At 62.1% G+C, this 27,779-nt stretch overlaps 1 protein-coding gene across 5 annotated transcripts; it reads left to right on the top strand.

Moving 5' to 3' along the window:
- The first annotated feature begins 5 nt into the window (after window positions 1–5).
- On the top strand, window positions 6–27,512 carry CSNK1G2 (casein kinase 1 gamma 2). Of its 5 annotated transcripts, XM_060007357.1 has the most exons (12): window positions 9–279; window positions 17,488–17,920; window positions 24,660–24,700; window positions 24,845–24,914; window positions 24,993–25,141; window positions 25,240–25,474; window positions 25,540–25,625; window positions 25,705–25,789; window positions 25,889–26,037; window positions 26,201–26,284; window positions 26,369–26,475; window positions 26,595–27,512. In XM_060007357.1, the coding sequence occupies exons 2-12, from the start codon at window positions 17,737–17,739 to the stop codon at window positions 26,647–26,649; spliced, it is 1,245 nt and encodes a 414-aa protein (XP_059863340.1). In that variant the 5' UTR covers window positions 9–279; window positions 17,488–17,736; the 3' UTR covers window positions 26,650–27,512. The 5 variants fall into 5 exon arrangements, with proteins under 5 accessions (XP_059863338.1, XP_059863341.1, XP_059863339.1 ...); XM_060007355.1 differs by having other exon boundaries at window positions 6–279; window positions 26,201–26,475; XM_060007358.1 differs by lacking the exon at window positions 26,201–26,284 and having other exon boundaries at window positions 7–279.
- The last annotated feature ends 267 nt before the right edge of the window (window positions 27,513–27,779 follow it).

Raw genomic sequence — 27,779 nt, 5'->3', positions numbered from 1 at the left:
CCCCCGCGACGCTGGCGGCGTAAACGCGGGCCGCGAGCGACGCTGCGAGACCGGGGCGAGCCGGGCGCCCGCGCGGCTGGGACAGCCCGCGCCCAACATGCGGAGGCCGGCAGCTGCAGCGGCGCCGGAGTGGGGGCCCGAGCGGGCGCCAGAGCCGGAGCCGGAGCGCGAACGGGGTCCGGAGCGGGGGCCCGCGCCGCGCTGCTGAGGGAGCCCGGGCCGCCCAGCCCGGCCGCCCGGCCGCGGGGCCACGGCCACGACCACGGCGGAGGCCGTCAGGTAACGACGCGGACGCCCTTGTCGGCGGCCCCACCCCCGCGGACTCCCGGACCACGCCGCCCTTATATCCCGAGGACCTCCCAGTTCCGGCACCTCGCAGCCCCTACATCCGCACTTCGGACCCCCGCAGACCCCTGCATCCCGTGTCCCGCACCCCGCGGACCTCACAGTCCTGACCCTTTCCTGTGGATCCCTGCACTGCCGACTCTGCTTCCCCACTGCCCCCTGCACTGCGACCCCACTGCCCCCTGCACTGCGACCCCACTGCCCCTCCAGCTCACTGACCCCCACACTCTAGACCCCAACCGCTTAGCACTTCTCCCCTGCACCCCTGATCTTGCCGCCGCCAGCGACCCCCGAACTCAGGCCCTGTCACCTCTCACCCCCACTAATCCCCATACTGCAGACCTCATTGTCCTTCCTGATTCCTCACTCCAGACCCTACTGTTCCCTCACTCCAGACCTCAGTGTCCCCCACTGTCCCTCAGCCCCACCCCACCTCCCCCCTTCACCACCCCCCAGCGCTCAAGCCCACGGTCCGCTCCCCGCGTCCTCCCACCCCTCCAGCTCTCTCTACTGGGCCCATCGCTCCTCCCCACGCTGGCGCATACACTCGCCCCTCTGTGGCCCTGCAGGTTTTAGCGGGGAGCTGGGAGCAGGGAAGGGGAGCAACAGTAGGGGTCTGGTCTGGGGGACCTGTTGTGGGCTGCTCAGGAACTCCCGGCTCTCGCCTGGCTGCGCCTCCCCCTTCCGCCCTCGCCACCGGCTTTGTTTTCCGGAAACACTTCGGATCAGGGAGGGGAGTGCGATGTCTGCGTGCCCAGCAGCCACACTCATCCCCTCCCTGCCCTGTGCTTCCCCTGTTTTCTCAGGGGAAGTGTGTTCAGTATCGGGCTGGGGGCTGAGAGCACTGCTGTGACGTCCGAGGCGTCGTCCTGGGCAGGCTTTGGGCAGCTGGGGTAGTCCCTTGGCCTCCGGATGGCATTGTTTGCAGGAAACGGCCTGGAGAGCTCTGTGCACATAGGTGGAGCCTAGCATTCTCTCCCCAACCCCTTCCACAGGGGGACCCTGGCCAGGCCAGCATCTGGGACTCCAGGGTTGTTCACACATCCATCCTGAGGGGCTTCTGGGGGTCCCCCGTCCCTGCCCCAGGGGACACGGACAGGCTCAGTTGGCGTTTCCGGGCCCCCACGGGCTCCTGTGGTTCAGGGATGTGAGAGATCCGTGGGAGAGCACAAAGGCTCTGACCTGGAGGCAAGACCGGGGGCTGGGGGATGGCTCTGATTGGAAGGAGGTGGAGGCTGTGCTTGAGGGGAACCGGCTGAGCTGGGCCGCCGGTTTGAAAGGGGGAAGTTTGTGGTCCTCGCCAGGAGTTCGTTTTTATCTGCTGCGTCTCCACCAAGTTGTGGCTCCGCAGGCGCGTGGCCAGGTGGGTTGGGGGGTTGACTGTAGCGCCCCCAGGAGCGCACACAGGCTTGGACAGGCCCGCCTCACTGTCTCCGCGGCCCCAGGTGTTCAGTTCCCCGGCTGCGGTGGTGTCTGTGGCCCTATCTCTGAGGAGTGGAATGGGAGGGCCACTTGGGGGTGGTGGGTGTGGGCCGGGGGTCCAGCTGGTGGGGGGCAGCTCCCAGGCTGGGGGCCAGTTGTATGTGCTGCGTTTGCCCGTGGAGGGAGGGAGGGAGGTCGGGAAGGAGCTGGCTGGACCCCCACCCTAGGGGTGGGCCAAACCCTGGGGTCTGCAGCGGTCATCCAGCCCGGCTCTGGTTTTTCCGTGTGCAGTTGCCAGTTGGGTCTTCTGGTCTGATTTCGAGTTCCTCTAAATTTTTCTGAAGCGGGTTGGGGACAGGCGTCTCATTCCCTGGCTCAGAGATGTGACAGCAGAGCTGTGTGTACACAGACTCCTCTGAACTGCTGCTGCTGGTTCCATCTTAACCTCCTCCTTTCAGCTACATAGTAATTACCTCTGGATTGCAAGAGGAAGTAGGTGAGGTTTGTTGGTTTTTTTTTTTACACTGAAAGCTTTCTATCTGTTCGTCCCAGCTCTGGGGAAGCCAGCCAGCCCAGAGGCGTTCCGGACAGCTGCAGGGGCAACCTGTGTCCTTGGGGGTTTACTGGTGGGTCTGAGCGAGCCCTCATTGTGGGCCCAGTCCCCGCAAGGTTGTACCTGGGGAAGTAGCACCTCCCCTGGACGTCCTGGAGCACCAGGAACTCCTTGTTCCAGTGCTGCCTGGGCCACCTCAGAGCAGCAGGTTTTCTCCTCACAGTTGTTGTGGGTTTGGGTTGCTGCCTGCCCCCCCTCCCCCCAGAGGCCTTACTGGGAGGCCTTACCAGGCTGCAGCCTGGGGAGGGAGCTGGCAGCGGGGTGTCATGGCCAGGGGCGTTGGGTGGGTCAGCATGGGTGGTGCGTGCGGCTTGGGGTCGTGGTCAGTGTCTGGGGTCCAGCTGGTGCTGTCACGCCCAGTGGGGGCCTTGCTGTTGTGATCTAGGCAGCGGGGTGTGCTCGGGAGAGCTCTGGCCGTTGGGTCGGGAATCTTTCCGCCGTGGAGGAAGGGTCCGCCAGGCCCGAGACCTGGTAGGTGCGGAAGGCCCTACCTCGGGCAGCTCCGTGTTTGCCCATCCCCGTTTGGGAGCTTTGGGGGGCCTGTGCTGGGCGATGGCCCAAGTGCCCATCCTACAGATGAGGAGGTGAGGCCTGAGTGACCTCCAGTAGGAAGACCTATGCTCCCTGGGCTCCTCTGGCCCACAGGGGCTGCGAGTACCCATCTCCTCTCCTGGCCTCAGCCCCTCCCTCCTGCCCTGTCTTCCACAGGAGCTTCTGGTCCAGGCTGAGCCCACGCCCGCCTTTGTAGCGCGGGGCTCCATGCAGAGGGTCGGTGGGACTCTCCGGGAGAGTGGCTGGTAGCAGCACTTCCTTCTCCGAACCCCATGCGTCCCCTGGTACCCGGCACGGTCCACGGATGTGCGCCCGCCCTGCTGTCACGCAGCCCTTCCTGTAAGCCCCTTTCAGTGAGTGGCAGAAGCCAGGTTGCTCGGAACAGACCGCGGTGCTTAAATTCCAGAGGGCGAGCCCCTCCCCTCACCGCGGAGACCCAGCCTGCAGAGCCCGTGCAGAGTGCGTGCGGGGCGGCAGGAGGTCCCAGCAAGTGCAGATGTTGCAGTGCCTGAGCACCCCTGGTGCGGGACTGCTCTCCCCCGGTGCCCCCGCCAGCAGCCCGTCCTTTGGAGAACAGAGAGCTGCCCACCATCCTCCCGCTGCTCGGAGCCTCTCCTGCCAGTGGCGGGCAGGGGCACCCAGGTGCTGGATCTGGTCCTGGGTCATCCTGGGTCATGGTAGGATCGCTATTTAAAGGTAGAAATAGGGGCTTCTCTGGTGGTGCAGTGGTTGAGAGTCCGCCTGCCGATGCAGGGGACACAGGTTCATGCCCCGGCCTGGGAAGATCCCACATGCCACGGAGCGGCTAGGCCCGTGAGCCATGGTCGCTTAGCCTGCGTGTCCGGAGCCTGTGCTCCGCAACGGGAGAGACCACAGCAGTGAGAGGCCCGCGTACCGCAAAAAAAAAAAAAAAAAAAAAAAAAAAGGTAGAAATAGATATACAGTATGTATCACAACTTTACGTTGGTCTGTGATGCACCTCAGTCTTAAAAAGTTGTTCTTGGGGACTTCCCTGGTGGCACAGTGGTTAAGAATCCACCTGCCAATGCAGGGGACACGGGTTCGAGTCCTGGTCCGGGAAGATCCCACAAGCCGCGGAGCAACTGAGCCCGTGTGCCACAGCTACTGAGCCCGTGCTCTAGAGCCCGCGTGCCACAACTACTGAAGTGCGTGCGCCACAACTACTGAAGCCCGTGAGCCTAGAGCCCGTGCTCGGCAACAAAGAGAAGCTACTGCCACGAGAAGCCCGCACACCACAACGAAGGCCTAATGCAGCCAAAAGTGGAACTTCCGCCCTCTTGAATGAGGGGACAGCCCTGCCTGGTGTTGGGGGCCAGGCCGCTCCCCCGCCAGCCCCCTGCAGGACGTAGGGTTGCAGGGCAACGTCGCTCATTGTGGGGCCTTGGTGAGTGCAAAGTTTGCGGTGCCCCCTTGCGGCCGTGCCCGTCATGGGGGGCTCTGCTCGCTGTGGTTCCAGAGCTTGGCTGGTAGGCACGTGGCAGAGCTCTGCTGGGCGCCCAGTGGGTGACCCAGCCGGGACCACGGGGCAGCTGGCTGGGGAGTAGGCTGAGATTAAGAATCCCAGGCAGAGAATTCCGGAAAGACTGGGGGCTTTCGTGGGGGGACGGTGGGGTGGCGAGGGCTGAGGTTGGGGGAGGTGCCTGGGGACACGTGCAGGCCCCCTTCCTCGTTGCTTCTAGAACAGGCCTTGGGTGTCATTTCAGGGGGCCACGCTGGGAGACTGGTGTCTTTACAGAAACTTGACCGTGCTGTGTGCCAGGCCGCACCGTCTCGAGGATCACCCACATGGACGGGCTGGCCTTGAAGCCAGCCGCTCGCGTAGCTTAATCCGAGCGGGCCGGGAGGGCCCAGGTCAGTGCCGATAGCTCCCAGGACCCCTCGTGCCACCCTGTGCGCCTCTTGCCCCACCAGTGCCCCACCTCCACCTTTGCTCTCACACTTGCACGGGGGCAGTTTGGGGAGCTCCCGCCCTGGCCTGGGCCCTCCCTCGGACTGCCGGCCCTCAGTCATGAGCTGCTTGTTTCCTGAAGCTGCAGCCATGGGTCTAGCGGGAACCTGCATGAGGGACTCTTTCTAGAACCAGGTCTCTCCCCTCGGCACTGTGGGCGTTGGGGCCGGGTCATTCTCTAGGGCAGCCCCGTCGTGACAGCCGCAAACATCCCAGGCGCTGCGCGGTGTTAGGGCGGCAGGATCAGCCCGGCGAGCACCCCAGCTGGGTGTTTCCTGCACTCCACAGCCTGCTGTGAGGGCCCGGTAGGTGCCCGTTTCAGGTGCTCCCTGAGTGCGTCTCTGGGCCTCCACAGGCCCACCTTTGCCCCCAGGAGCTGGAAGTCTGTGGAAGCAGGTGGGGAGGGGACCGGCAGAGGGGAGGCCCGGAGGGATGCGGCTCATGTGGACTGGACGTGGTGGCCGGCCAAGGTCCCCCCATGGGGCAGTGTCTGCCCCCTCACCTCGGGCCGCCCTGCTGCTCGTCCAAGGGTGACCCTCATCCTCCCTCCTGGTTTCGCCCCCGGCCTCCAGGCTGCTGCCTGGGGAGTTGGAGCTTCCTCTGTGGCCAGATGAAGGGGGCAGAGCCAATCAGGAGACCGTCTCCCCTGGACGCTCCACTGCCTTCCCTCCAAAGCTGGGGCTCCAGCCCGGCCAGTCCCCACGCGCCCCTGGGTAGTGCCCCTCACCCAGGCAGGCTGCAGGGCGTGCCCGGCGCCTCTCACACCCCAGCCTAGGCTTCCCCGTCTGAAATGGTCATGACAGTACCCAGCTTGCGGGCGGTGTGGAGTATTTTGGAGGCCCAGGTGTCTATCAGGCTCCCCAGCCCTGGTCCGCAAGACAGACAGGATGTAAGCCGTGTGGATGGTGGACAGTGTGCTGGTACCTGGTGGAAAAGTAGAAAGCAACAGGTGACGCTCCGTTTACGTCATTTAATTTTGTTTTCTGAGGTATGATCATTGAAACGTTAATTGGTGTGAGAAGTTACTGTTGAGGCGGCTTATGTCCTTCCTATTGGGTATATATCCATACTCGTGGCTCATCACCATTTGGAAGCTAAGTTTTCATCGGAAACGCTTGATTTTAACAAATACACGGACTTGAGTAGAAAACATCAGTGCCTTTGGCAATGTGAGTCCTGGCAGAGGCTGTCTGCGCTGCTGTCAGTCATGGCCACGTGTAGCTGATAACAGTGTGGGGTGCCCAGTGAAATTTTAGTTTCAGACAAACCACCGAAAATTGCTTAGTATAAATAGGCCTCAAATAGCGCATTGGACATACTTGTAGTAGAAGTTATTAGCTGCTTATCTAAATTTCCGTGTCAGCTGGGCGCCCTGTGTTTTTATCTGTGTCTGGCCACCCCGGGCTGGTGGCAGCCTTCCATCGGGGGCTCGGGGCTGTGTTGGCCTCAGTGGGTTGGGGCCGGTGGCCGGCCTTGAGGTGTGGAGGGGGACCTTTGCAATGAGGAGGTGGTGCTCCCAGGCGGCTGCAGGCCCTGCCCCGGCCTCCGCATCTGGGGGTGGGCTGGGCATCTGGTGACTCTGATGCAGCCTCTGGGCAGTGGAGGCGCTCCAGCTCGCGGCCAGTCTGGGGGACCAAAGTCAGGGTGCTGCTTGCTCGCTGAGCGGGGCCAGAGGCCAGCGGGGCAGTTCTGGGGCGAGAAGGGAGCTCCTGAGTGTGCCCAGGTGAGCGTGAGCCCGTCCTGGGCCATCGTGGGGACACCTCTGCGCCCCTGGGGCCTTGTCCCGGGCTGCTGGGAAGGACCGAGGCCGTGAGTCAGCCCTTCCTCCTCTCCCCACCTTCTCGCCGGTGTCTGCGTCTCTTACTTCCTGTGGGCACGAACCCCTTGTCCTCTGAAGGATTTATTGCGTGTCTGTCACAGAAGCTGCTTCAACTGGTGGGAGGGGGAGGCGTGGCTCTGGCAGCTGCACGTGCGTCGGACTTTGATCTGCGCTGGACAAGCCCTGTTCTCTGGGCTGCCTGCCAAGCCTCACGCCCTGTGCCCCTCCAGACAGCTCTGTGGAGATGCCACACACGCCCCCGGTTTTAGCTGAGGTACGACTCCCAGACCATGCAGTTCTCTGGAGAGTACACCTTGGTGGTTTTAGTGTATTCACAAATTGTGCAGCCGTCACTAAAATCATTTCCAGAACATTCCATCACCCCCAAAAGAACCATGTCCCCATGAGCAGTCACTCCCCAGCCCATGACAGCTACTCACCACTCTCTGTGTCCGTGGATCTGCCTGTTCTGAACGTTTCCCATCAGTGGAGTCGCACCCTGTGTGTCCTGTGTCTGGCTTCTCTCACTGAGCATCGTGGTCTCACGGTCCATCCACGTGGTAGCGAGTGTCAGGGCTTCACTCCTTTTCGTGGCTGAGTGATGTTCCTGTGTGTGGAGGGACCACATTATTTATTCACTCCTCAATTGATGGACATGTGGGTCGTGTGTACCTCTTGGCCGTCATGAGTCATGCTGCTGTGGATGTGCAGACACAGGTGTGCGTGGACGTGTTCTCAGTTGCCTCAGGTGGACACGGAGTAGGTCGAGTGGGGACTGCGTGTTTAACTTTTGAGGAACTGCTGCTTGTTTTCCATGGCGGCTGCACCACCTTCTGCCCCACCCGCCATGGGTGAGGGTCCTGTTTGTCCACGTCCCCACCAGCTTCCTCTCCAGGTTCTGTGTCCTGGCCTCTCCCAGCATCTTTCCTGTCCTGGGTTGGGGTCTGTCCTTTGTGGTGGTGTCTGTCTCCTCAGAGCCTGGGAACCCTGGCCGGTTTTTGGAAGACGATTCTCCCACTGCCCTGCACTTTCCAGAATGCCAGCCCTTTGGAGCATGTGGGCGCTGGGGCTGGTCCTGCCCTTTGACATCACAGACAACGGGCTGGCCCGTGGACTTCGGTCCTGGCGCCCTCGGCTGCTCTCCTCTGAGCAGGCGTGTCCAGTGCCTGGAGTGACCGGCAGGCCCCAAAGGGCCAGGTGGCCCCCCCAGTTGTGATACCACAAAACCACTGTCCTCTCGTTGGTGTTTTCAGTAGCAAAAGCCACACGCACATTGAGGAGAATGGCCGTTACGACAAAGCGTGGGAATGTCTTAAGAACTTGCTCAGAATCTAGGAGGTGGGCACCAGCCACGCGTTGGTGAAGTCCTTCCAGACCGCTGAACAACACGGGCGTGTTTGTAAGCGGGTCCAGCGACACGCTGTGGACGGACCCGTCGGGATTGGCTGCGGGTTTCCTCCGTGTGGGGTAGAGAGACCGTCTCAGGCTGCGCCATGGGAAACGAAGCCCTGTGGGCCTCAGGCCAGCTCCTGGTGCACCAGGTCCAGGTGGGGGGTTGGGGAGGGAGGACCGTGCAGGCTCCAGCCTGGATGCAGGAGCCCGGCCCATTGGGCAGGCGCTGCGCCTCCTTCCCAGAGGCAGCTGCCTCGTGATGCCCCCGGCCCTGAGGGGAGGGCCCGGGTCTTTGTCCCTGACTCCTCACCCGGTGAGGGGCTGGCCGGACGGGTGGGCTGGTGGGTGTGGTTTTCTGGCGAGTTTGCAGGTGCTCTGGGGGGCCCCTTAATGTCCTCCCTCGTGTGTCTCTCCGGCCCCTGCGTCTGCGTGTCCCCCTCCACCCCAGCAACCCCGCTTCCGTGCCCAGCCGGGGCTCCGCGTGAGGCTCCGTGCTGAGAACCCTCTTCCCCACCCTTTCCCCCGCCCTGCTCCTGAGCTCAGGAAAGTTTGCACCTGCTGGCAGGGGCAGGGAAGGCACAGAGGAGCCCCTGGGCTGCAGTCTGGCTTCCTTGCTGTGGAAGCGCGGGGGCCGCTTCTGAGGGCCCTGACGTGCCTCTCCCAGCACCTGGCCTGGGAGCCCAGGTTTCCATCGTTTCCATCGGCGCACGTGTCCCCGCCCCACGCTCTGGCCCTCAGAGGCCTTCACGTTACTTCCCTGCTCTGCCCCTCGTGCTCTCGGACCCCTTTCAGCAAGTAGCCGCCATGTTCCCCCCGGACCTGCTGTGTCCCTGGGGAGCGCGTTGGGTGGATGGGCTGCCGTCGATGGCGGTGAGCGCCGTGATGCTCTTTGAGGGGCTGGGCGGGTGACATTGGAGTGAGGACTGGAGTGGGTGCTGGGTGGGTACTGGGGGAGCTGCTAGAGGAGGTGGAGGTTGTTTTTTTTTTTTTTTTTTTTGCGGTACGCGGGCCTCTCACTGTTGTGGCCTCTCCTGTTGCGGAGCACAGGCTCCGGACGCGCAGGCTCAGCGGCCATGGCTCACTGGCCCAGCCTCTCCGTGGCATGTGGGATCTTCCCGGACCGGGGCACGAACCCGTGTCCCCTGCATCGGCAGGCGGACTCCCAACCACTGCGCCACCAGGGAAGCCACGGGGTTGTTTTTTAAATAGACTTTTTTTTTTTAAGTTATTTATTTATTTATTTTGGCTGCGTTGGGCCTTAGTTGTGGCACGTGGGATCTTTCATTGCGGCGCGGGCTTCTCTCTTAGTTGTGGCGCATGGGCTCCAGAGTGTGTGGGCTCAGTAGGAATCGAACCCGCGTCCCCTGCATCGGAAGGCGGACTCTTACCCACTGGACCATCAGGGACGTCCCTAAACAGACTTTGTTTTAGAACAGTTTTAGATTTACAGAGAGGCTGTGAATCAGTTCAGAGGGTCCCCGTGTGCCCACGACCAGCCCCTCAGCACCTCCCGCAACCCAGCTGATGGGCCCGTGTTCATACGTCATCCTCAGCCAGAGTCCATGCTGCCCCACGTCCTCTCTACCCCACGTCCTCTCTGCCCCAGGCCCCCGGGCTGTGCTGGTGTCGCCCGCTCTCCTGGGGTGGGGGGCATGGCCGTCTCCCTGTCTCTGTCTCCTCTGCTCACAGGGCACCCGTCACAGCTTCAGGCCCACCCTCGTTTGCAGATAAGGTCACAGTCCCAGACTCCAGGGGTGGGACGTGTCTTTGGGGGACACAGCTCAGCCCCCTCCTGGGACTGATATGGGGCTGCAGTGCAGGCACAACTGACCTGAGCACCCAGGACGAGGGGTCACGCAAGGCCTGTCATGTGGGCTGGGATGGTGCTGCCCCCTCCACGGGCGGCTAGCTCACTGCGAAGGTGTGGACAAGGCCTTGGCGGAGGGGCTGCAGGGAGAGGCCAGCCTCCGCGGTGATGGAAGGTTCCAGACCTGCTCGTCCAGGACAGTGTGCGGCAGCCCCGGCGGTGCTGAGCTCCTGGCACGTGCCTGGTGCCACCGAGCGCGCTTCTGTGTGTTTGCCTTCTGTGAATGCGTGGCCCGTGTCCTGGGGCAGGACGGCCAGTTGTGCCCGTGCGGCCGGCCCGGCCCTGTCTCTGCGCCTCCAGTTGTCTTGTGTTCCACCTGGCATCATGTGGGGTTTGGACGCCCGCCGTCCCCGTGATCGGACTCCTTCTGTGTCCCTTCCCGCCCTCCCCGACCCCCGCCTGTTCTCCTTTTAGCTCCCTGTCGGGAGGTTTTTAAACGTGCCCAGACGCAGCGAGAACAGGCCAGTGAGCCCGTGGCCCGGGCCCACCCGTTCCCAGCATTGCGAACGATGCAGCACCTCAGCTCGTTCCAGGTGCTGTGTCCAGGGGTCACTGCCGAGCACTCCTCCGGTAGGTTCTCGAGTCGCCCCTGCACAGAAGCGCCCGGTGACTTCTGGCCTGAGGCTGTGGGGTCTGTCGTGAGAACATTTCAAGTCTGTGGAGAGGTTTGAAGGAAAGCGCTGTCAGTTCCCCAGTCCTCCTGGGCTCGCCTGTAGCTTGGCTGTGCACCTGTGCGTCTCTGCCCACACTTGCTCTTCATGACCCCGAGCCTGCGGCTGCCCCCGAGCGTGAAGTCTGGCCCCCTTCCACCCCTTTCTCCAGGGGGCGCAGCGTCTGGGCAGCAGCCGGCTTGTGCCGCACACGGACTTTTCCTCGTGGCTGCTGAGAAGGTGATGCCGGGCTGCGCCTCGGCGTGCTCCAGCATTGCTGGTGGCGGTTACCTGCAGCCTCCGCCTGGTGGGGTGCCCCTTCCTCTCCCGTCTCCTCAGGTTGCGTTCCCTTGTCTGTCAGTCAGTGTGTTGTTACCCATTTCTGCCTAATTCATTTAGGTGTCGACCTCGTCCCGGGGGCTGGTCACTGTTTTAGGGCCACTTCCTAGCTCTGTGCTGTAACTCCACGTTGCGGTGACCTCAAGCTTCTAGGCTGCGGCCCCAGGGCCGGCGCGTCTCCAGGGTCCGGGTCCCTCTTGGGGAGCAGTGCATAGGCACCAAGACCTGACGCTCGGGGTGCTCACGGCTGCTGGGGTGCCAACCCCGGCTCTGGGTGACCCTGGGGAGGAGGCCCTCCCTACACGTGTCACCAAGGCCCCGTGGGATGGAAACGGGCTCAGCCTGATGGAGGGACACGCGTGTCCGGAGGTGCCTCAAAGGGGGCCGCAGCCACGATCCCACCAGAGTCCCGGCACTTCCCAGGCGGCACCCACCAGGGCCTGCCGTGTGCGGTGGAGCCAGGCAGCCTCCGAGGGGCCGCCCCCAGGAGAGAGGCTGCCCATCTCCGCCCCAGACTGGCCCTGCCTCTGGGCCAGGGCTGTGCCTGTGATGTCGGCCAGGGACTGTGACATCACTGGGTAGAGGCGCTCAGACAAGGGGGTTCCCGGGGCCTCCACGAAGGGGACCTGGCCCAGGCCCTGACGAGATGGAGGACCCCCCAGAGAACACGGCAGGTAACTCACCTGAGCTGGAAGGCAGGCCAGGGGCCGCCTGGGGACTGGCCTGGGGGGCAAGAGTGGGTCGTCGGGGCTCAGCGGGGCCTGTGGAATTTAAGTTGGCCATGGGGGCCTGAGCAGAGCCCACACCCCTGGAGGGCCTTCCCTGCATGGGGGGAGAGTCCAGGTGCCCCTGGGAGGACCTGAGGACCATGTTGGTTGGATCGAGACTGGCTTTGCTTTAGGGTTGGGTCAAGGACTGGGTACACCGCCCCCACGATGAGTTTTAGCTTCGGCGCTTGCACCGGGGCTGGCATCACACACACCTGCCTCCTGGTCCCCCAGGTGTGCCGGGGGGCACCTGCAGACGCCCAGGCTCCTGGCAACGTTTGGCTCTGGTTTTAGCCCTGTGTCCACTCTCTGTTACCCCTGCTCCCCCCAGGTCAGTGGGGGACTCGCTCTTGCCATCCCCCCTCAGGCCCCAGGAGGGGACCCAGGATAACCATCCTGTGGATGGTGGGGCGACCCCTCCGTGCGCGCTGCGGGTGGCTGCTCTCGTTTGCGGGGTGAGCAGGGCTGGCGTCCTGTCCCTGGGAGGCTCAGGGTATAGGGCTCCTCCCCCGCCTCCCCGTGGTGGCCACACGCCTGCCTGTTGTCAGGAGGCGGATGGGGGGGCCGTAGGCCTGCCCTGCTGCTGTCGGCCCGGCTGGGTGAGCTGCGGTGGGGCCTCTGGCGTCGCGTGTGGGCTGCGGGCCAGGGTGGGGAGTACACACGCCAGAGTCTCTGATTTTGTCCTTGGCTCCCTGCCGGGAGCCCCGTGGACATCGGGGCGTGGGGGCCAACACGGTGCGCCTAGCACCGCAGCCCCTGTCGACGCGGGCTGTGCCCTGGCTCTCGGCTCACACAGGGCTCCTTCCCTGCTGTGCCCGGTCATGCCCGTCTCTGCATGGCGCCTCCTGGACTCTCGGCCCACCGGCTGCCGCAGGTGTGCTTGCGAACGTGCCTCTCCGCGCTGGCTGGAGGGCCCCCTGCTGGACAGTGTGACCGGGAGAACAGGCCTGCTGCTGGGGGTTGTGGCCGGCAACCCACTGCTACCCGAGCCCTGGGCACGGAGTAAGCGCTCACCTAACACAAGCCATCCTGGGAGGCGGCAGAGGAGAAGGATCTGCCGAGGGGAGTGTCGCCGGACCCTGAGGCTTGCGTCCTGCAGGGTCTGGGAGTGAGGGCCTGGGAGTGAGCACCTGGGGGTAGGGGCGCTCCTGAACAAGCCCGAGGAGGCGTGTCTCGTGGCTTTGGGGCCGTCAGAGGTTCTGTGAGCTCGGAAGGGTTTGCACCTGGGGACGTGAGGCCAGGCGGAGGCGAAGGCCGTGTCTCTGTGGATCTTGGGCTGGGGCCGAGAGCACTTCCCGCCTGGCCTGAAAGCGGGGGTCGCGGCCCGGAAAGGAGGCCTGCTAGGGAGCCAGGTGCCGGTGGCGGGGCACAGGCTCCCAGGCGGGTGGGCTTGGAGTACAGAGGAGTGGGGCCCTGGGAGGGGTTCCTTGTGTGTGCTGTGGGGCTGGGCGGTGTCAGGGCCCCCCGCCCCATAAAAGCTGCTTGCACAAAGCGGGACCCAGACATGAATCCCTGCCCGCGGGGGTGCGTGGGTCGCGGCGGCGGGACGCGGGACGGCGAGGCGCCCGCCCCGCACTGGCGCAGATGCGCCCAGTCCTCCTGGCCTCGTCTGCGTGGAAACCACCCTCAGAGGTTCCTTAAGAACCTCGGCGCTCGTCCCCTCCCGCTTGTGTGTGCGTCCCCCTGAGCTCACGGCCCGTGGTGGCCTGCTGCTGGCGTCTGCCTGCCCTGCACCCTGGCTGCTTCTGCCGCTTGCAGGCGGGAGTGCCTGGCGGGAGTGCGCGGGGCATCCTCGGGGAGTGGAGCCGAGGAGTTGGGAGATCGCAGGGCTCAGCTTTTAATCTTTGAAATTCCCGTGGGTTTTACATCCACCTCTGGTGTGCCTGCGTGTGTGTGCACAGGCATGTGGTGGTTTGTTTTTTTTGTTGTTTTTTTGATTTATTTTTGGCTGCATTGGGCTTTCTCTAGTTGCGGCGAGTGGGGGCTACTCTTCACTGTGGTGCGCAGGCTTCTCACTGCGGTGGCTTCTCTTGTTGCGGAGCAAGGGCTCCAGGTGCGTGGGCTTCAGTACTTGTGGCACGCAGGCTCAGTAGTTGTGTCTCGCAGGCTCTAGAGCACAGGCTCAGTAGTCGTGGCACACGGGCTTATTTGCTTCACGGCATGTGGGATCTTCCCAGACCAGGGCTCGAACCTGTGCCCCCTGCATTGGCAGGAGGATCCTTAACCGCTGCGCCGCGAGGGAAGTCCCCAGGCATGTGTTTTTAATTTCTTTCTGACAAGAAAGAAAATCCGGCTGGAAACCACCCTTAAGTATCCCATCAGCGGGGTGGCCTGTAGATTTTGGTGTTCCCTCTCTATGGAATCTGGGAGGACTTCAGCAGAATGAATGAGGGTAGCGTGTCCAGGCGTGTGGTCTGGGCACAAGGTGCCCAGGGTGTACAGGGCACGGGTTCGCTGCGTGTGTGCAGGTCTTGAAACAGCAGACGCAGGGGGCTGGGCACCAGGGGTGGTGGCCTCAGTTTTCTGCAGGAATCCCATGCCGGCTGGTTCCCATCTCAGGGAGTGTTTGCCTCCTGCCCGGTTCTGCTCCATCTGGCCTCTCGGCGGCTCCAGAAGTGAGTCGTGTGCAGTCTCCCGTGTGGTCAGGCATCTGGCCGCTCTGAGCCTGGCTCCACCTGGTCCCTGTGCGCACCTCCCCCACTGCTGGGTGCCTTTTCCACAGGCACCCGTGAGGTGAGCGCGTGTCCGGCGCTGGCACGGGCTCTGGGGGCAACGCGTGCCCGGAGGTGAATCAGGACCCCCACGCCCCGGGCAGCTGTCCTAAAGCTGGGCGGCAGCAATGCCGGGGGATGCGGAGGGCGTGGGCGGGCGCAGGAGGGGGGCAGCTCTTCTGGCAATTAAAATAGAACTTCCACCTGACCCAGCAGTTGCAGCCTAGGTCCGAGCGGGGAGACAGCACTCGCCTCCTGGGGGTTGTACACAAACGCCCCGGCCGCACAGTTCACCGCAGCCCAAAGGTGGGCACAGCCCGGGTGTCCTCCTGTGGATGAGCGTGCCCTCCACACGTAGCAGCATCACTCCGCCACAAGAAGGACAGAAGCCCTGACACTCGTGGACGGACCCTGAGAACACGATGCTCAGTGAGAGAAGCCAGACACAGAAGGACCCACGGTGTCCGATTCCACTGATGGGAAACGCCCAGAACAGGCAGATCCACAGACACAGAGAGTGGGTTCGTGGTTGTCAGGGGCTGGGGAGGGGGAGGAGGTGACTGCTGATGGGGACGGGGCTTCTTGTTGAGGTGATGGAATGTGCTGGAATTTGAGGTGATTGTAGCACAACTCTGCAAGCATAAGCTGTGGTTCAGTAAGAACCGTTGAACTGTCCACTTTATTTATTTTGGCCTTGCCGCGCGACATGTGGGATCTAGTTCCCTGACCAGGGATCGAACCTGGAGCCCCTGCATTGGGGAGCATGGAGTCTTAGCTACTGGACCAGCGGGGAGGTCCCACTATTTCCTTTGTTTTTAATGTAGTTATTTCCTTGTAAGTTTGTAACAGCTGTTCCCAGTTGACTCCCAAATTCCTGATGGTGAACAGCTGTCCGCCCGCCCACCCCCCCACAGGGAACTAACCGCTTACAGGTGGGGAGCGGCCTGGCCCGTGGCGTCGGAACCCCTGAGACGCCGAGGGTGTGGGGAGTGGCCTGCTCTGTTAAGGGCCCGGATTCTGCGCCACGCCCTTCCCTGCCTGCCTTTGGGCCTGCAGTGCCCGTGTGGCGTCCCCTTGGCTCAGATCCATCTCCTGCGAGTGCAGCCGGTGAAGGTGGAGACAGACGGGTGGCCGCCCGAGCAGGGGCACCGCTTGGCCAGCGACCAGTGTGTCGTCCACAGGCGCGGACAGCGCTGCTCGGGCGGGGGCGCGCGGCCCCGGGCCGGCCCCTTGCTCAGGTGGCGCGGCTGCGGTGCCGGGGTGTCGGCTGGTGGGAACCCCAGGCAGTGGCGGAGCTGGGCGCACGGTTCTTGTTGGGGTCGCATTGTCCACACACACCGTCCATGTGGTTGGGAAGCTGCCGGCCTTAAATGGTGAGGTTTGTCCTGAAGCCTGGGCCCCTGCCTGTCTGGGCATCTCCTGGGCTCCCAGGCTCTGGCTGCTCCGGCCCTGCACGCCCCCCCGGGCAGCGATGACCTGCGTGGGTGCCGAGCATGGACTGGCGTGTGCACGCGTGTGTGAGCATCTCCCCACCCCGTCCTGCCGGCTGTGGGCCTGCCTCTAGGCGCATGGCCAGAGGCCCCCTCATTTGGGCCTGTCCTCGGCCTGCGACTCTTGGCACCTGTGCCGTCGGTGACACACGGTTGCTGGCTGGCCCTTCCGAGCATCAGGCCCTCGGTGGTAGGTGGGGGCGCTGGGGGCCATGTGGGAGGCCAGTTGGGGGCTCGGGCACCCACGGGGGTGGGAGGCGACCCCCTCATCGCCCCCCCCAGGGCACCGGGCCTCAGTGCTGGTCCTGCCACAGCCCGCCGGGGGCTCCCCCGGGTGCCTTCATGGGTTGTGGATGAGCTACAGCTGGGCCGCCTACCCGGCATCAGGGCCGTCACCTGGCCTCACCTCCCCCGACCCCTGCAGGCATTCGGGGGCGTGGCCTCCACCAGGTGTCAGCCCTTGAGTGCTTGGTGGGGAGGGGAGCACAGGTGTGAGCCTCGCAGTGGCCAGTCTGGGCCCGAGGGGAGCTTGGGCAGGCAGAGGGCGTGGGGAGGTGTCATAGGAGCAGGTTAGTGTTTTCTTTCTAAAGCGATTCCTGTGGCTTTGGCGTGAGAATTGGCCAGAGGGGACAAGAGGAGGCGAGGGCCTGTAGGAGGGCCTGTGACCCTCGTGAGAGGAGGAGGTGGCTTGAGAGGCTAGGCCAGCTGGCAGGGGAGAGCCCCGTCTGTCTGAGCTGCAGGGTGACTGGTCCACGTGGTGGGGGGAGGAGGGAGAAGCCGGCACCACAGACAGACCTTGGGAGTGTATCCCCACCCCCCAGCTTGGGTGGCCAGCCCCTCCCTGTAACCTGGAGGACTATCGGGGTGCCCACCGTTCCCTCCACAGCCCCAGCTTTCTGCTGGAGAGGCCAGGCCGGACTCGCCTTGGGGGCGCGTGTCCAGCCAGCCCTGTCAGGCTCACAGCCCATCTGCCCGCACTCGGGGCCCTTGCAGCCCCTCCTGCCCTCTCACTCTCCTGCAGCAGCAGCCGGTCACCCATCTGTCCACAGGGTCACGGGCTCCTGGAACGAGGCCCAGGGACGTTGATGTCACCTGGATATTGGGCAGGGGTGGGGTGGGGGAGAGGCAGCTCGGAGGCCCCCCAGGTCTGTGGCAGGGGCCTGTCTCCTAGCCTCGGGCACTTTCTGCTCTGCACCTGTCCTCTTCGGAGGAGCAGTGCTGGGGCCTCTGTTGCTCAACTAGGCGTCTCCTCTCCCAGCACAGCCGTCCTCTAGCCTGGGGTGGGCCGGCAGGCGGCACGTGGAATTCTCGGAGGCCCGAGCCTCCCTCCCCTCTGCCCCCAGAAGGTCACAGGTTGCAAGAGCCTCCCTCCCCTCTGCCCCTAGAAGGTCACAGGTCGCACCTGCATATCAGAGATCTTTCCAGAACACGGTCCCGCCACCATTTAACGCCCAGTCCCGGGTCCCCTGCCAGGCTGTGCTCTGGGCCCCGGGGCGCGTGGCGGGCGGGCGCATCGCGGCCTTCTAACCCGTGCCTCTGTTTCTCCTGCAGCCGAGAGCCACGAGATTTGAGCTCCCGGGACCCGTCAGCAGCATGTGTCCTCCCCCCATGCGTGACCCCAAGGCCACCGAGAAGAGCGCTGCGGCCGGGCCCTCGCGAGCGCCCGCGTCTCACTAGCAGGAGCCCGCCGGGCGCCATGGGGTGCTAGCCCTGAAGAGCCGCCGCGACCACAGGTCTCCGTGGAGCCGGGATTTGCACGGCAGCAGAGTCACCGTGGAGAGGCCAGGGTACCACAAACTTATGGATTTTGACAAGAAAGGAGGGAAAGGGGAGTCGGAGGAGGGCCGGAGAATGTCCAAGGCCGCCGGCCGGAGCAGCCACGGCGTCCGGAGCTCGGGGACCAGCTCGGGGGTCCTGATGGTGGGCCCCAACTTCCGAGTCGGGAAGAAGATAGGCTGTGGCAACTTCGGGGAGCTCCGGCTAGGTGAGCCCCGCTCGTTCACTTCCGGGGACGCGGGGGCGGGGGTGGACGTGAGGGCTGGGAACGCAGGTAAGCGCGTGTGTGTTTCTGTTCCCTGCCCCCGGAGGAGGCTCTGCAGAGGGCTGGACCCCGACAGCTGTGGGGCGGTTGTGCCAGGGGCCCCAGGCCCACAGAGCTCAGGAGGCTGGTGACGCGGAGGTGGGGGTCCAGGGGCATCTCCTGCACAGCACTTAGTGGTTGGAGCTTAGTGGTGGGCGACCCCCAGCCCCCGTCCAGTGGTCCGTGTCTGTCTGTCGGCTGGTGTTGCTGGTGTCTGACATGCCCAGCGGCCTGCGAGGCCGGGAGAGGCCTGTCCTGAGCCTGAACCTTGGCCATGCCAGAGGCGCTGGGATGGGATCAGCAGCAGGTCCTCACTGCCCTGGGCTCTGGGTCTGAGCCAGTGGACTGCCAGCAGCAGGGGCCCAAACTGCTCACGGGAAGGGCGGAGGTGTGGGAGAGACAGGTGCCTCCCCCGGGTGCGGGGCCCCGCGTGCCCAGCCTGATCTGTGCTGCACGGTGGCTGACTCTTCAGCTTCCCCGACGGGGCTTCTGCGCCCCAACCCTGCTGCCCCATTAGTGTGTGCACGTATGTGTGCCCACACGCACACTGGCTGGCACACGCACACTCACGTCCCCCGGCCCAGTCCTGTCCTACAGCCTGGGGGTGCCCCTTGTGGCTTTGGGGACCCAGATGGCTGTCCTGGGTTCTGGCCTTGGCATTGGGAGCCGCAGCCTAAACAGCACAGGTCTGGGTAAACAGATGGTGGAGCGTGCGTTGGGGACTGCGGGGGTAGTGGCTTTTGGCTTACAACGCTCTTTAAGGATCGAGGTTTGGTTGTTGCTCCACACCTCAGTATGCGAAACCCGCGGTGCAGGGGCTGACTGTGCTGGTTGTGCTGTGGGGTTTTCTGTCAGGGGCTGGAGCAGCTGCAGATTTCGGTATCCTCAGGGGCTCCTGGAAGCATTCCCCTGGAGGCTGAGGGGCAACTGTGTTCTTTCCTGCCAGGCTCCTCCGGCTCAGTGCCTGTGGTTTTCTGGGCCTGCAGTTAGTCGCTGTTTGTTACTCTGTCCATCTGTATGACTGCACCCCATTTTGTTCGTGCGTTCTCCTGCTCAGGGACCTTTGGCTGTGCCCAGATTTGGGGTGTTGCGAATAAAATTGCCCTGAGCACCTTTCTTCAAGTCTCGTGTATGAGTGTTTTCATCAAAGTGCTGGGTCACGTGTGCTTATGAGAAACTGCCAGGCTGGTTTCCAAAGCAGTCGTACCCCTTTGAACTCCCGCGGGCAGCGTGTGAAGGTTCTCAGTATCCCACATCCTCATCAACACTTGGAGTTGTCAGGCTTTTCCACTTGGAGCGTGCTAGCGGGTGTGAAGTGGTGCCTCACTGTGGACTTTATTTGCATTTCCCTGATGACTACTGTTGACCACTGTTCTCCTGTATATAGTGTGTCTTGTCTTGTGCCTGCTGCAAAGATTTTTTCATCTCTGGGTTCAGATGTTGATTCGGCCTTAATTTAGGTGTGGTTTTTTTTTCTGTTTATCCTGCTTTGGGTTCATTGCGCTTCTAGGGTATGTATATTAACACTCTTTTGTTAAATTTGGAAAAACTTTGCCATCATTACCTCAAATGTTCTTTCTGCCTGTGTTTAGTCTCCTCTCGTTCTCATACTCCAGTCACACATTAGGAGTGTTTGATGCTGTCCCACAGGTCCCTCAGGTTCCTCTCAAGTTTTTTTTCAGTCTTTTTTCTTTCTTCAGCCTGGATAGTTTTTACTGCCTTATTGTAAGTTCACCCTTTTTTTTCTTCTGCAGCGTCCAATATATTATTTGATACATCCACTGAATTTTTCATTTGATACACGGTATTTTTCACTTCCATTTGATTCCCTTATTTTTCTGTTGAGATTTCCCATCTGCTTGTTCATTTTGCCCATCTTTTCCTTAAAATCCTCGAACATACTTGCAATGGCTTTTTAAAAGTATATATTTATTTATTTTACTTATTTATTTTTGGCTGCATTGGGTCTTAGTTGCGGCACGTGGGATCTTTGTTGCAGTGCACGGGCTTCTCTCTAGTTGTGGCACCTGGGCTTCTCTCTAGTTGTGGCGTGCAGGCTCCAGAGCACATGGGCTCTGTAGTTGTGGTGCATGGGCTCTCTAGTTGAGGCATGTGGGATTAGTTGCCTCGCGGCGTGTGGGATCTTAGTTCCCTGACCAGGGATCAAACCTGCATCCCCTGCATTGGAAGGCAGATTCTTAACCACTGGACCACCAGGGAAGTCCCAGCTTTTTTTAAATTGAGGTATAGTTGATTTACCATGTTGTATTAATTTCTGCTGTACAGCAAAGTGATTCAGTTATACATATATTCTTTTTTAAATATTCTTTTTCATATTGGTTTATCATAGGATACTGAATATAGTTCTCTGTGCAATACAGTAGGACCTTGTATCTGCTGACGTGTTACCTAACATCTGCTAACCCCAGCCTCCCACTCCATCCCTCCCCCAACCCCTCCTCCTTGGCAATCACCAGTCTGTCCTGTATGTCTGTGATTCTGTTTCATAGATAGACTCCACATATAAGTGCTATCATATGGTGTTTGTCTTTGTCTTTCTGACTTGCTTCACTTAATATGATAATCTCTAGGTCAATCCATGTTGCCACAAATGGTATTATTTCATTGTTTTTTATGGCTGAGTAGTATTCCACTGTGTGTGTGTGTATGTGTATGTGTGTGTGTGTGTGTACACGTCTTTTTTCTCCATTCCTCTGTTGATGGACATTTAGGTTGTTTCCATGTCTTGACTGTTGTAAATAATGCTGCTAATGAACACAGGGGTGCATGTATCTTTTTGGATTATAGATTTGTCTGGATATATGCCCAGGAGTGGGATTGCTGGATCACATGGTAGCTCTCTTTTTAGTTTTCTGAGGAGCCTGCATACTGTTCTCCACAGTGGCTGCACCAATTTACATTCCCACCAGCAGTGTAGGAGCGTTCCCTTTTGCAGTAGCTATTTTAAATGCTGTGTCTGTGGTGCCTTTGGCGCTGTTTTTCCTTCTTGCAGTGCTGTTCCTTTTTTCACATGTCTAGTGATGTTTTATTGTCTGTTGGACAATGTGGGTGCCACACGTGAGGCCTGGATCATGCTTCATCCTGGCGACTCATCATGACCCCACCAGGGACTGTTTCTCAGCTTTGATAGGGTGGGTGGCAAGCAGGCATTACTCAAGGGCTGGGGTCGCCCCCTCCCAGTGTGTGGGCTTTCTGGGTTCTCAGCCAAATGTCTGGGGGGTTCAGGGTGGCCTCCGTGCTCTGGGTGGTGGAGGCTCCAGCGTCCTCCTGCCCTGTGCAGCCCCGGCATCTCCCTTCTGCTCATGGCCCCCCGGAGGCATTCTCTGTCAGGCCTTGCAGACTCTCCCACTTTTCACACCTACTGCTGAGCTGGCTGTTGGTGAGGCTCAGAGCCTGGAGCACCCGAAGTCCCCAGGAAGCTGTAAATCCAGACTTCAGATGCCCGCATGCACGTGCGCGCACACACACTCTCACCTTCAACTCATCTGGACTCCAGGACTTTGGCTTCCCCACGTGCACAGTCAAAACAGGAGGTTTCTTGACCAAGACACAGAATAAGATGACCAGTTAACAGAAAGGATCAGTTAGGCATCATCAAAGTTTAAAATTTCCAGAAATGTTGTTTAGAGCACGAGTAGGGGGGCTTCCCTGGTGGCGCAGTGGTTAAGAATCCTCCTGCCAATGCAGGGGACAGGGGTTCGATCCCTGGTCTGGGAAGATCCCACATGCCGAGGAGGAACTAGCTCATGCACCACAACTACTGAGCCCGCGTGCCACAACTACTGAAGCCCGCGCGTCTAGAACCCGAGCTCTGCAACAAGAGAAGCCACCGCAATGAGAAGCCTGTGCACTGCAACGAAGACCCAAAGCAGCCAAAAATAAGTAAAATTAAATTAAAAAAAAAACACGAGTAGGCGAGCCACAGACCGGGAGGTGCTATTTGCTGAGCACCATTGGACAAAGCGCTGTTACCCGGGACGCAGGAGAAGACAACAGCTTGGTCAGCAATAAAAAAACAGGTGCTGCGATTAAAACTGGGCCAGAGATCTGAACAGACACCACCCAGAAGCAGACGGACAAGCGGCTGGGGGGCGTGGAGGGCACCTCGCCTTGTTGGCCCCGGACAGGACTTCTGCTCCGTGCGCAGCACAAGCCAGCAAACCTGCCCAAGAAGTGACAGGAAGGCCCGTGCGCAGCGTTCAGTAACGGACACTGGAGACGGGCCAGGTGTGTCCGTGCTGCGACGGACGCGCCCGGGCAGGAAGCCAGAGCGAGCCGCGTCATGCGTGTGCAGGGAACCCCAAGGAGCAGGGAGCATGTGGGGTGGCCTCTCAGGAGGTGAGGTGGCGGTGACGCTGTCTGTCCTCACGGGATCGGGGTGGCCCAGGAGCACACATTTGCCAAAGCTCATCAAATGCTGTGCGTTTCCCAGGTAAATGCCTCCTCCCAAGGGAAAAACAAGCACTAAGTACAAATCGAAGTTGATCTGCAGGTTGCAGTGTTTAGGGCGCAGGGTGCTGAGGTCTGCAACTTCCAGACGCATCTGAAAATGAGATGAACAGGTGATGGCAAACAGAACAGAGCAATCGCGGATTGTGTGACCCAGGCAGCCAGGGTGTGGGGCTCCCTGCGCCCAGCTCTTCCTGCTTTTCTGAATGTGTGAAACTTTCATCATAAAGAGTGGCGGGGAAACACAAGAGGCATGCCTGTTATTTAATGAAAATGAGGAGGACTAGATGGGCGCTTTCTTTCTCTGCCGCTGGGTGCCTTTTACTCGTAGTAACCGAAGGAGTGGAATCTGCAGGAGGGGCCCCTGCGGGCACCCCCTTCGCACAGTGGCAGTGAACAGAACAGAGAGGTAGAAAGCTGGGAGAGGAAGAAATACAGCTGTGACCTGTCTCGGACGGCTTGATTGCCCACGTGCGGAGGCCAGAGTAGTCTTTCAGTAAACAATTAGAAAGGAATGAGTTTGGTAAGGCTGCTGCATGTGCCAACACAGATCGACTGTATTTCTCTGTTGGAGCAACGACTGGAAAACAAAAATTTAAGAATAGTCCCGATCGTGTAAGAGCACCAAAACCCATCAGGTGCCTCCAGAACAAATCTCACAAAGGCCGCACACTCCACGCTGAGCAGTAAAAACATCGCCGAGTCTCAAAGGCCGCACACTCTACGCTGAGCAGTAAAAACATCGCTGAGAGAAGTTAACTCTGGAGACATGGACGGCACGGTTCTCCGCAGACTCGGGGCCACCCCTGCAGTTGTCTGGGGACCAGCTGACTCTATAGACGGGGACGGACACCAAGGCCCTGGAGGAACTGAGGCTGAGCTGAAGACTCCAGGCCAGGCACCACAGTGATGAGACAGCCGGGATGGGCAGGGACCCGGGGGACCGACTGACAGGCATGCGGGCCCCTGACTTGGGCTTGTGGGGTCATACGCACCGGTGTCTTGGCCACCCACGGGTGGGGCAGAACGGCCTGGTGCAGCTGTCTCCCAGATTGTCCCACTGCAGTGGGATGGAGAGGAAGCTGAGGCCTCTTCCCACACTGGATCCTCTCAGAAATAAGACGCAGCAGCACGGCACTTCGGGCGTGAGGTCGCCTGGAGGAGCAGCGCACCGTGGGGCTGAGTCGGAGCTCAGGAGCTGGAAAGGCGGGACGGCAGCACCGGGAGGGGCAGAGGGTGGAGCGTGTGCACAGCGCTCACCGTGCATGCAGACGGCCACCCAGGGGCTGGCCCACACTGTGCATGCAGACGGCCACCCAGGGGCTCAGCCACTGGTAGGAACTGTAGCAGGTGAACAGCTCGTGTTTTTGCAGTTTCGTGAGGTTGAGCGCCATGGCTTGTTCTCCGTGGGCACCTGGAGGTCCAGGTGGGCCAGCGATGGGCCGCGTGAGATGTCCTGCCCCAGGCATGTCTGTCTAAGCTGAGGACGCAGGTTACGCTCCCTCCTGATGGGCTCCTGGCTGGGGCCCCTGCTCCACAGCGAGGGGGCGGGGCTTGTCCTCTGGACGTGTACAGCTCAAGGCCGGAGTTCCTGGCATTGTGGAATGGGGGGGCGCCTTCGGGGTCCCTAGAGGCTGGAGCGGTGAGCATAGGTCAGGTGGCGGGGGGGGGGCCTCACAGAGCCTCTGGGGATGGTGGGGGGATGGTGTGTGGAAGGGGTGTGATGTCTCCTCCAGGTTCCCTGCGGCTGGAGCTGAAGAAAGGCCTTGGGGTCACCAGGACTCTTTGTTGTGTTTTCACTTTTTTAGATGGGAGAAGTTGGAGCGTGTTGGCGTGCTGGCGGGAAGGATCCCGCAGAGGACTTGGGAGCAGCCCCGAGTGGGCGGAGGCAGGGTTGGCCTCTGGGGCGGTGCTGGAGGAGAGGGCAGGACGGCAGGGAGGGGGCCCAGGAGATGAGGGTGCGGGGGCAGATGCGGGTTCCCACGGCCGGTGGGAGTACCTTGCGGGCCCGGGAGGGATGGGCCCATCCTTTTCCCTTCCAGGTCCGGGAGGGATTGGGCCACGCTCAAGGAGGGCTGCCGCAGAACAGGAGGTGCCCCTTGGACGGGTGGGTCGTGAGCGGTCTCCTGTGTGCTGGGGGTCCTGCTGACCTGACGTGCCTCTCCTCCCACAGGAAAGAATCTCTATACAAATGAATACGTAGCTATCAAATTGGTGAGTCCGGGCCCTGCCCCCTTTCCCCAGTCCCCAGCCCGGGCAGGCCCCTCGCCGGCCCCCAGCAGAGGCTGTCCCCACGGGCCGGGAGGAGGGCAGGACCGCGCCCTGCGTGACATCCATCTGTCCCCTCGTCCCTCCCAGGAGCCCATCAAGTCCCGGGCGCCGCAGCTGCACCTGGAGTACCGCTTCTACAAGCAGCTCAGCGCCGCAGGTACCCCGGGGCCGGGTGTGGGAGCGCAGGGGGAGCCCGCCCGGGCGTCGCGTGAGTCTGTGTGTCCTCCACCCGCAGAGGGCGTCCCTCAGGTCTACTACTTCGGCCCGTGCGGGAAGTACAACGCCATGGTGCTGGAGCTGCTCGGACCCAGCCTGGAGGACCTGTTCGACTTGTGCGACCGCACGTTCACTCTCAAGACAGTGCTCATGATTGCCATCCAGCTGGTGCGGGCCGCGGGAGGGAGAGGGGGCCGGACGCTGTGGGGCGGCAGAGGGAAGGTGGGCAGGGCGGAGGGAGCCCGCTGAGGCCCGCCCGCCCGCAGATCACGCGCATGGAGTACGTGCACACCAAGAGCCTCATCTACCGCGACGTGAAGCCCGAGAACTTCCTGGTGGGGCGACCGGGCACCAAGCGGCAGCACGCCATCCACATCATCGACTTTGGCCTGGCCAAGGAGTACATCGACCCCGAGACCAAGAAGCACATCCCGTACCGCGAGCACAAGAGCCTGACGGGCACGGCGCGCTACATGAGCATCAACACGCACCTGGGCAAGGGTGAGCGGCGTGCGGGGTGGGCGGGGGGGCGCGAGGGCTGCGCTGACCTGCCGTCCCCCCCGCAGAGCAGAGCCGCCGTGACGACCTGGAGGCGCTGGGCCACATGTTCATGTATTTCCTGCGCGGCAGCCTGCCCTGGCAGGGGCTCAAGGTGGGCGCGCCGGGGCCGGGGCGGGGCTGGGGGGTCTCCTGCGGGCAGCGCCTCGGTGCCGACCGCGCTCTTCCTGCAGGCCGACACGCTCAAGGAGCGCTACCAGAAGATCGGGGACACTAAGCGGGCCACGCCCATCGAGGTGCTCTGTGAGAGCTTCCCAGGTGAGGGTCTGCCCCCCGTCCCCCGCACTCCCCGCAGACCCCCTGCCCAGTGCCGCCGCCCTGCTCCTCCACGCCCCCCAGCCCTGTCGCTGTCCGCAGAGGAGATGGCCACGTACCTGCGCTACGTGCGACGCCTGGACTTCTTCGAGAAGCCGGACTACGACTACCTGCGCAAGCTCTTCACCGACCTCTTTGACCGCAGCGGCTTCGTGTTCGACTACGAGTACGACTGGGCCGGGAAGCCCCTGGTACGTGGGCGGAGGGGAGGCTGGTGCTGGAGGGGGGCCCCTGGCGCGTGGGGGCAGCTGGCAAGGACCCTGAAGCCCCTGTGCTCGGGGGCGGGGGTGGCTGGCACGTGACGTGGGGCGGGGGGTGGCTGCCGGGCCTCAGCCGCATCCTGCCCCCTTGCAGCCCACGCCCATCGGCACGGTCCACACCGACCTGCCCTCGCAGCCTCAGGTTCGGGAAAAAGCCCTGCTATACAGCAAAAACCAGGTGAGGGGCCGGCCGAGGACCCCAGCAGCGTGGGGGTGGGGAGAGCAGGGCCTACAGGACTCCCGTGCCCCTCTTGCCCCGCAGGCACTGAACTCCACCAACGGGGAGCTGAATGCCGATGACCCCACCGCTGGCCACTCCAACGCCCCCATCACGGCCCCCGCAGAGGTGGAGGTGGCCGACGACACCAAGTAAGGCCCCCGAGGTTGCTGGGGGCTGGGACTCCCTGGGCCCACCCCCTCGCGCCCGTTCCCCCATCCCCCTCTTCTCCAGCCTGCGCCGCCTCCCAGCCTGTGCCCGCCCCTTCCAGGTGCTGCTGTTTCTTCAAGAGGAGGAAGAGAAAATCTCTGCAGCGACACAAGTGACCCCGGGGCGGTGGCCTCTGAAGCCTCCCGCTGCAGCCCCTCGGGGCCCGCTTTTCCACGGCCGCGTGGCCACCGCTGGACGCAGACTGCAGGCCCGGCAGAGCTGCCAGCCCCCGCGTGGGGTCACTTCCTTCACGTAAGACTTTGGCCGAGATTTCTACACCTGTGTCTAGTCCTCCCCTCCGAGAGCATTAACTATTTAAAACAAGGAAGAGAGAAAACCACAGCGGCCGCCCTGCCTTGTGCCCCCGCGCGTCTGCTGAGTAAGTAGCGCGGCCGCCTCCGTCCAGCCCGCCGCTCGCCCGTTAGTGTCATAAAGTGCAGCTTGTCTCCCTCGATCCAAAGGCCGTTTTCTCGAGGGGGCGCTGCGGGGCGTTGCTGCCAGGGGTGAGCCCGCCCTGGGCCTCCCCAGACCAAAGGGGAAGGCGGGATGAGAGCGGCCCCAACTGAAATGCTGCACCAAAGCCTGGGCCGGTGGGCGCAGCCCGCGGGGGGTCTGCACACCTGCTCGTGGAGCCGCCGGCCTGGAACTCTCGGGGTGGCCACCGCGTGGCCCGTGGGCTCCTTGTGTCGCTCTGCGCTGCCGGCCGAGCCGTGGAGACAAGCGCCTTAAAGCCCATCCGAGCCCCGCAGGTGCGTGTGGAGCCGGCAGCCCGTCGGTGCGGCCCCCGTGGTCCCCTGGGGCCCGCGTGCTGAGGGCAGAGCAGCTGGGGGCGCCCCGCGTGTGCGACTAGGTCTTGCTTTACAAAAAGTGTACAGAAATGGCACTTCCGTTTCTCTGATGCTTCCTGGAAGCCATAGAACTTAGGGGCTTTTTTTAAAAAATAAAGGAAAATGAAACCAATTCTGAGCGTGGTGTCCAGTCTTTCCAAGGGGCTTGGCTGAGGCCAGCAGCAGCTCACATAGCCAAGTCCCTGGGAAGGGACAGGCTAGGAGGCAGGACAACTTGGGGAAGGAGCCGGGGAGTGGCAGCCCCCTTGCTCAGGAGAAATAAACGGTCGGAAACAAGGTAACAGAACTGAAGTGGATGTAAGAACCAGGTTTAGGACTTCCCTGGTGGCGCAGTGGTTAAGCATCCACTTGCCAGTGCAGGAGGACACAGGTTCGAGCCCTGGTCCCAGAAGGTCCCA

The sequence above is a fragment of the Delphinus delphis genome, chromosome 3 (assembly GCF_949987515.2).
Source record: "Delphinus delphis chromosome 3, mDelDel1.2, whole genome shotgun sequence".
Classification (NCBI taxonomy): domain Eukaryota; kingdom Metazoa; phylum Chordata; class Mammalia; order Artiodactyla; family Delphinidae; genus Delphinus; species Delphinus delphis.
This window is presented reverse-complemented; position numbering and strand designations above follow the sequence as displayed.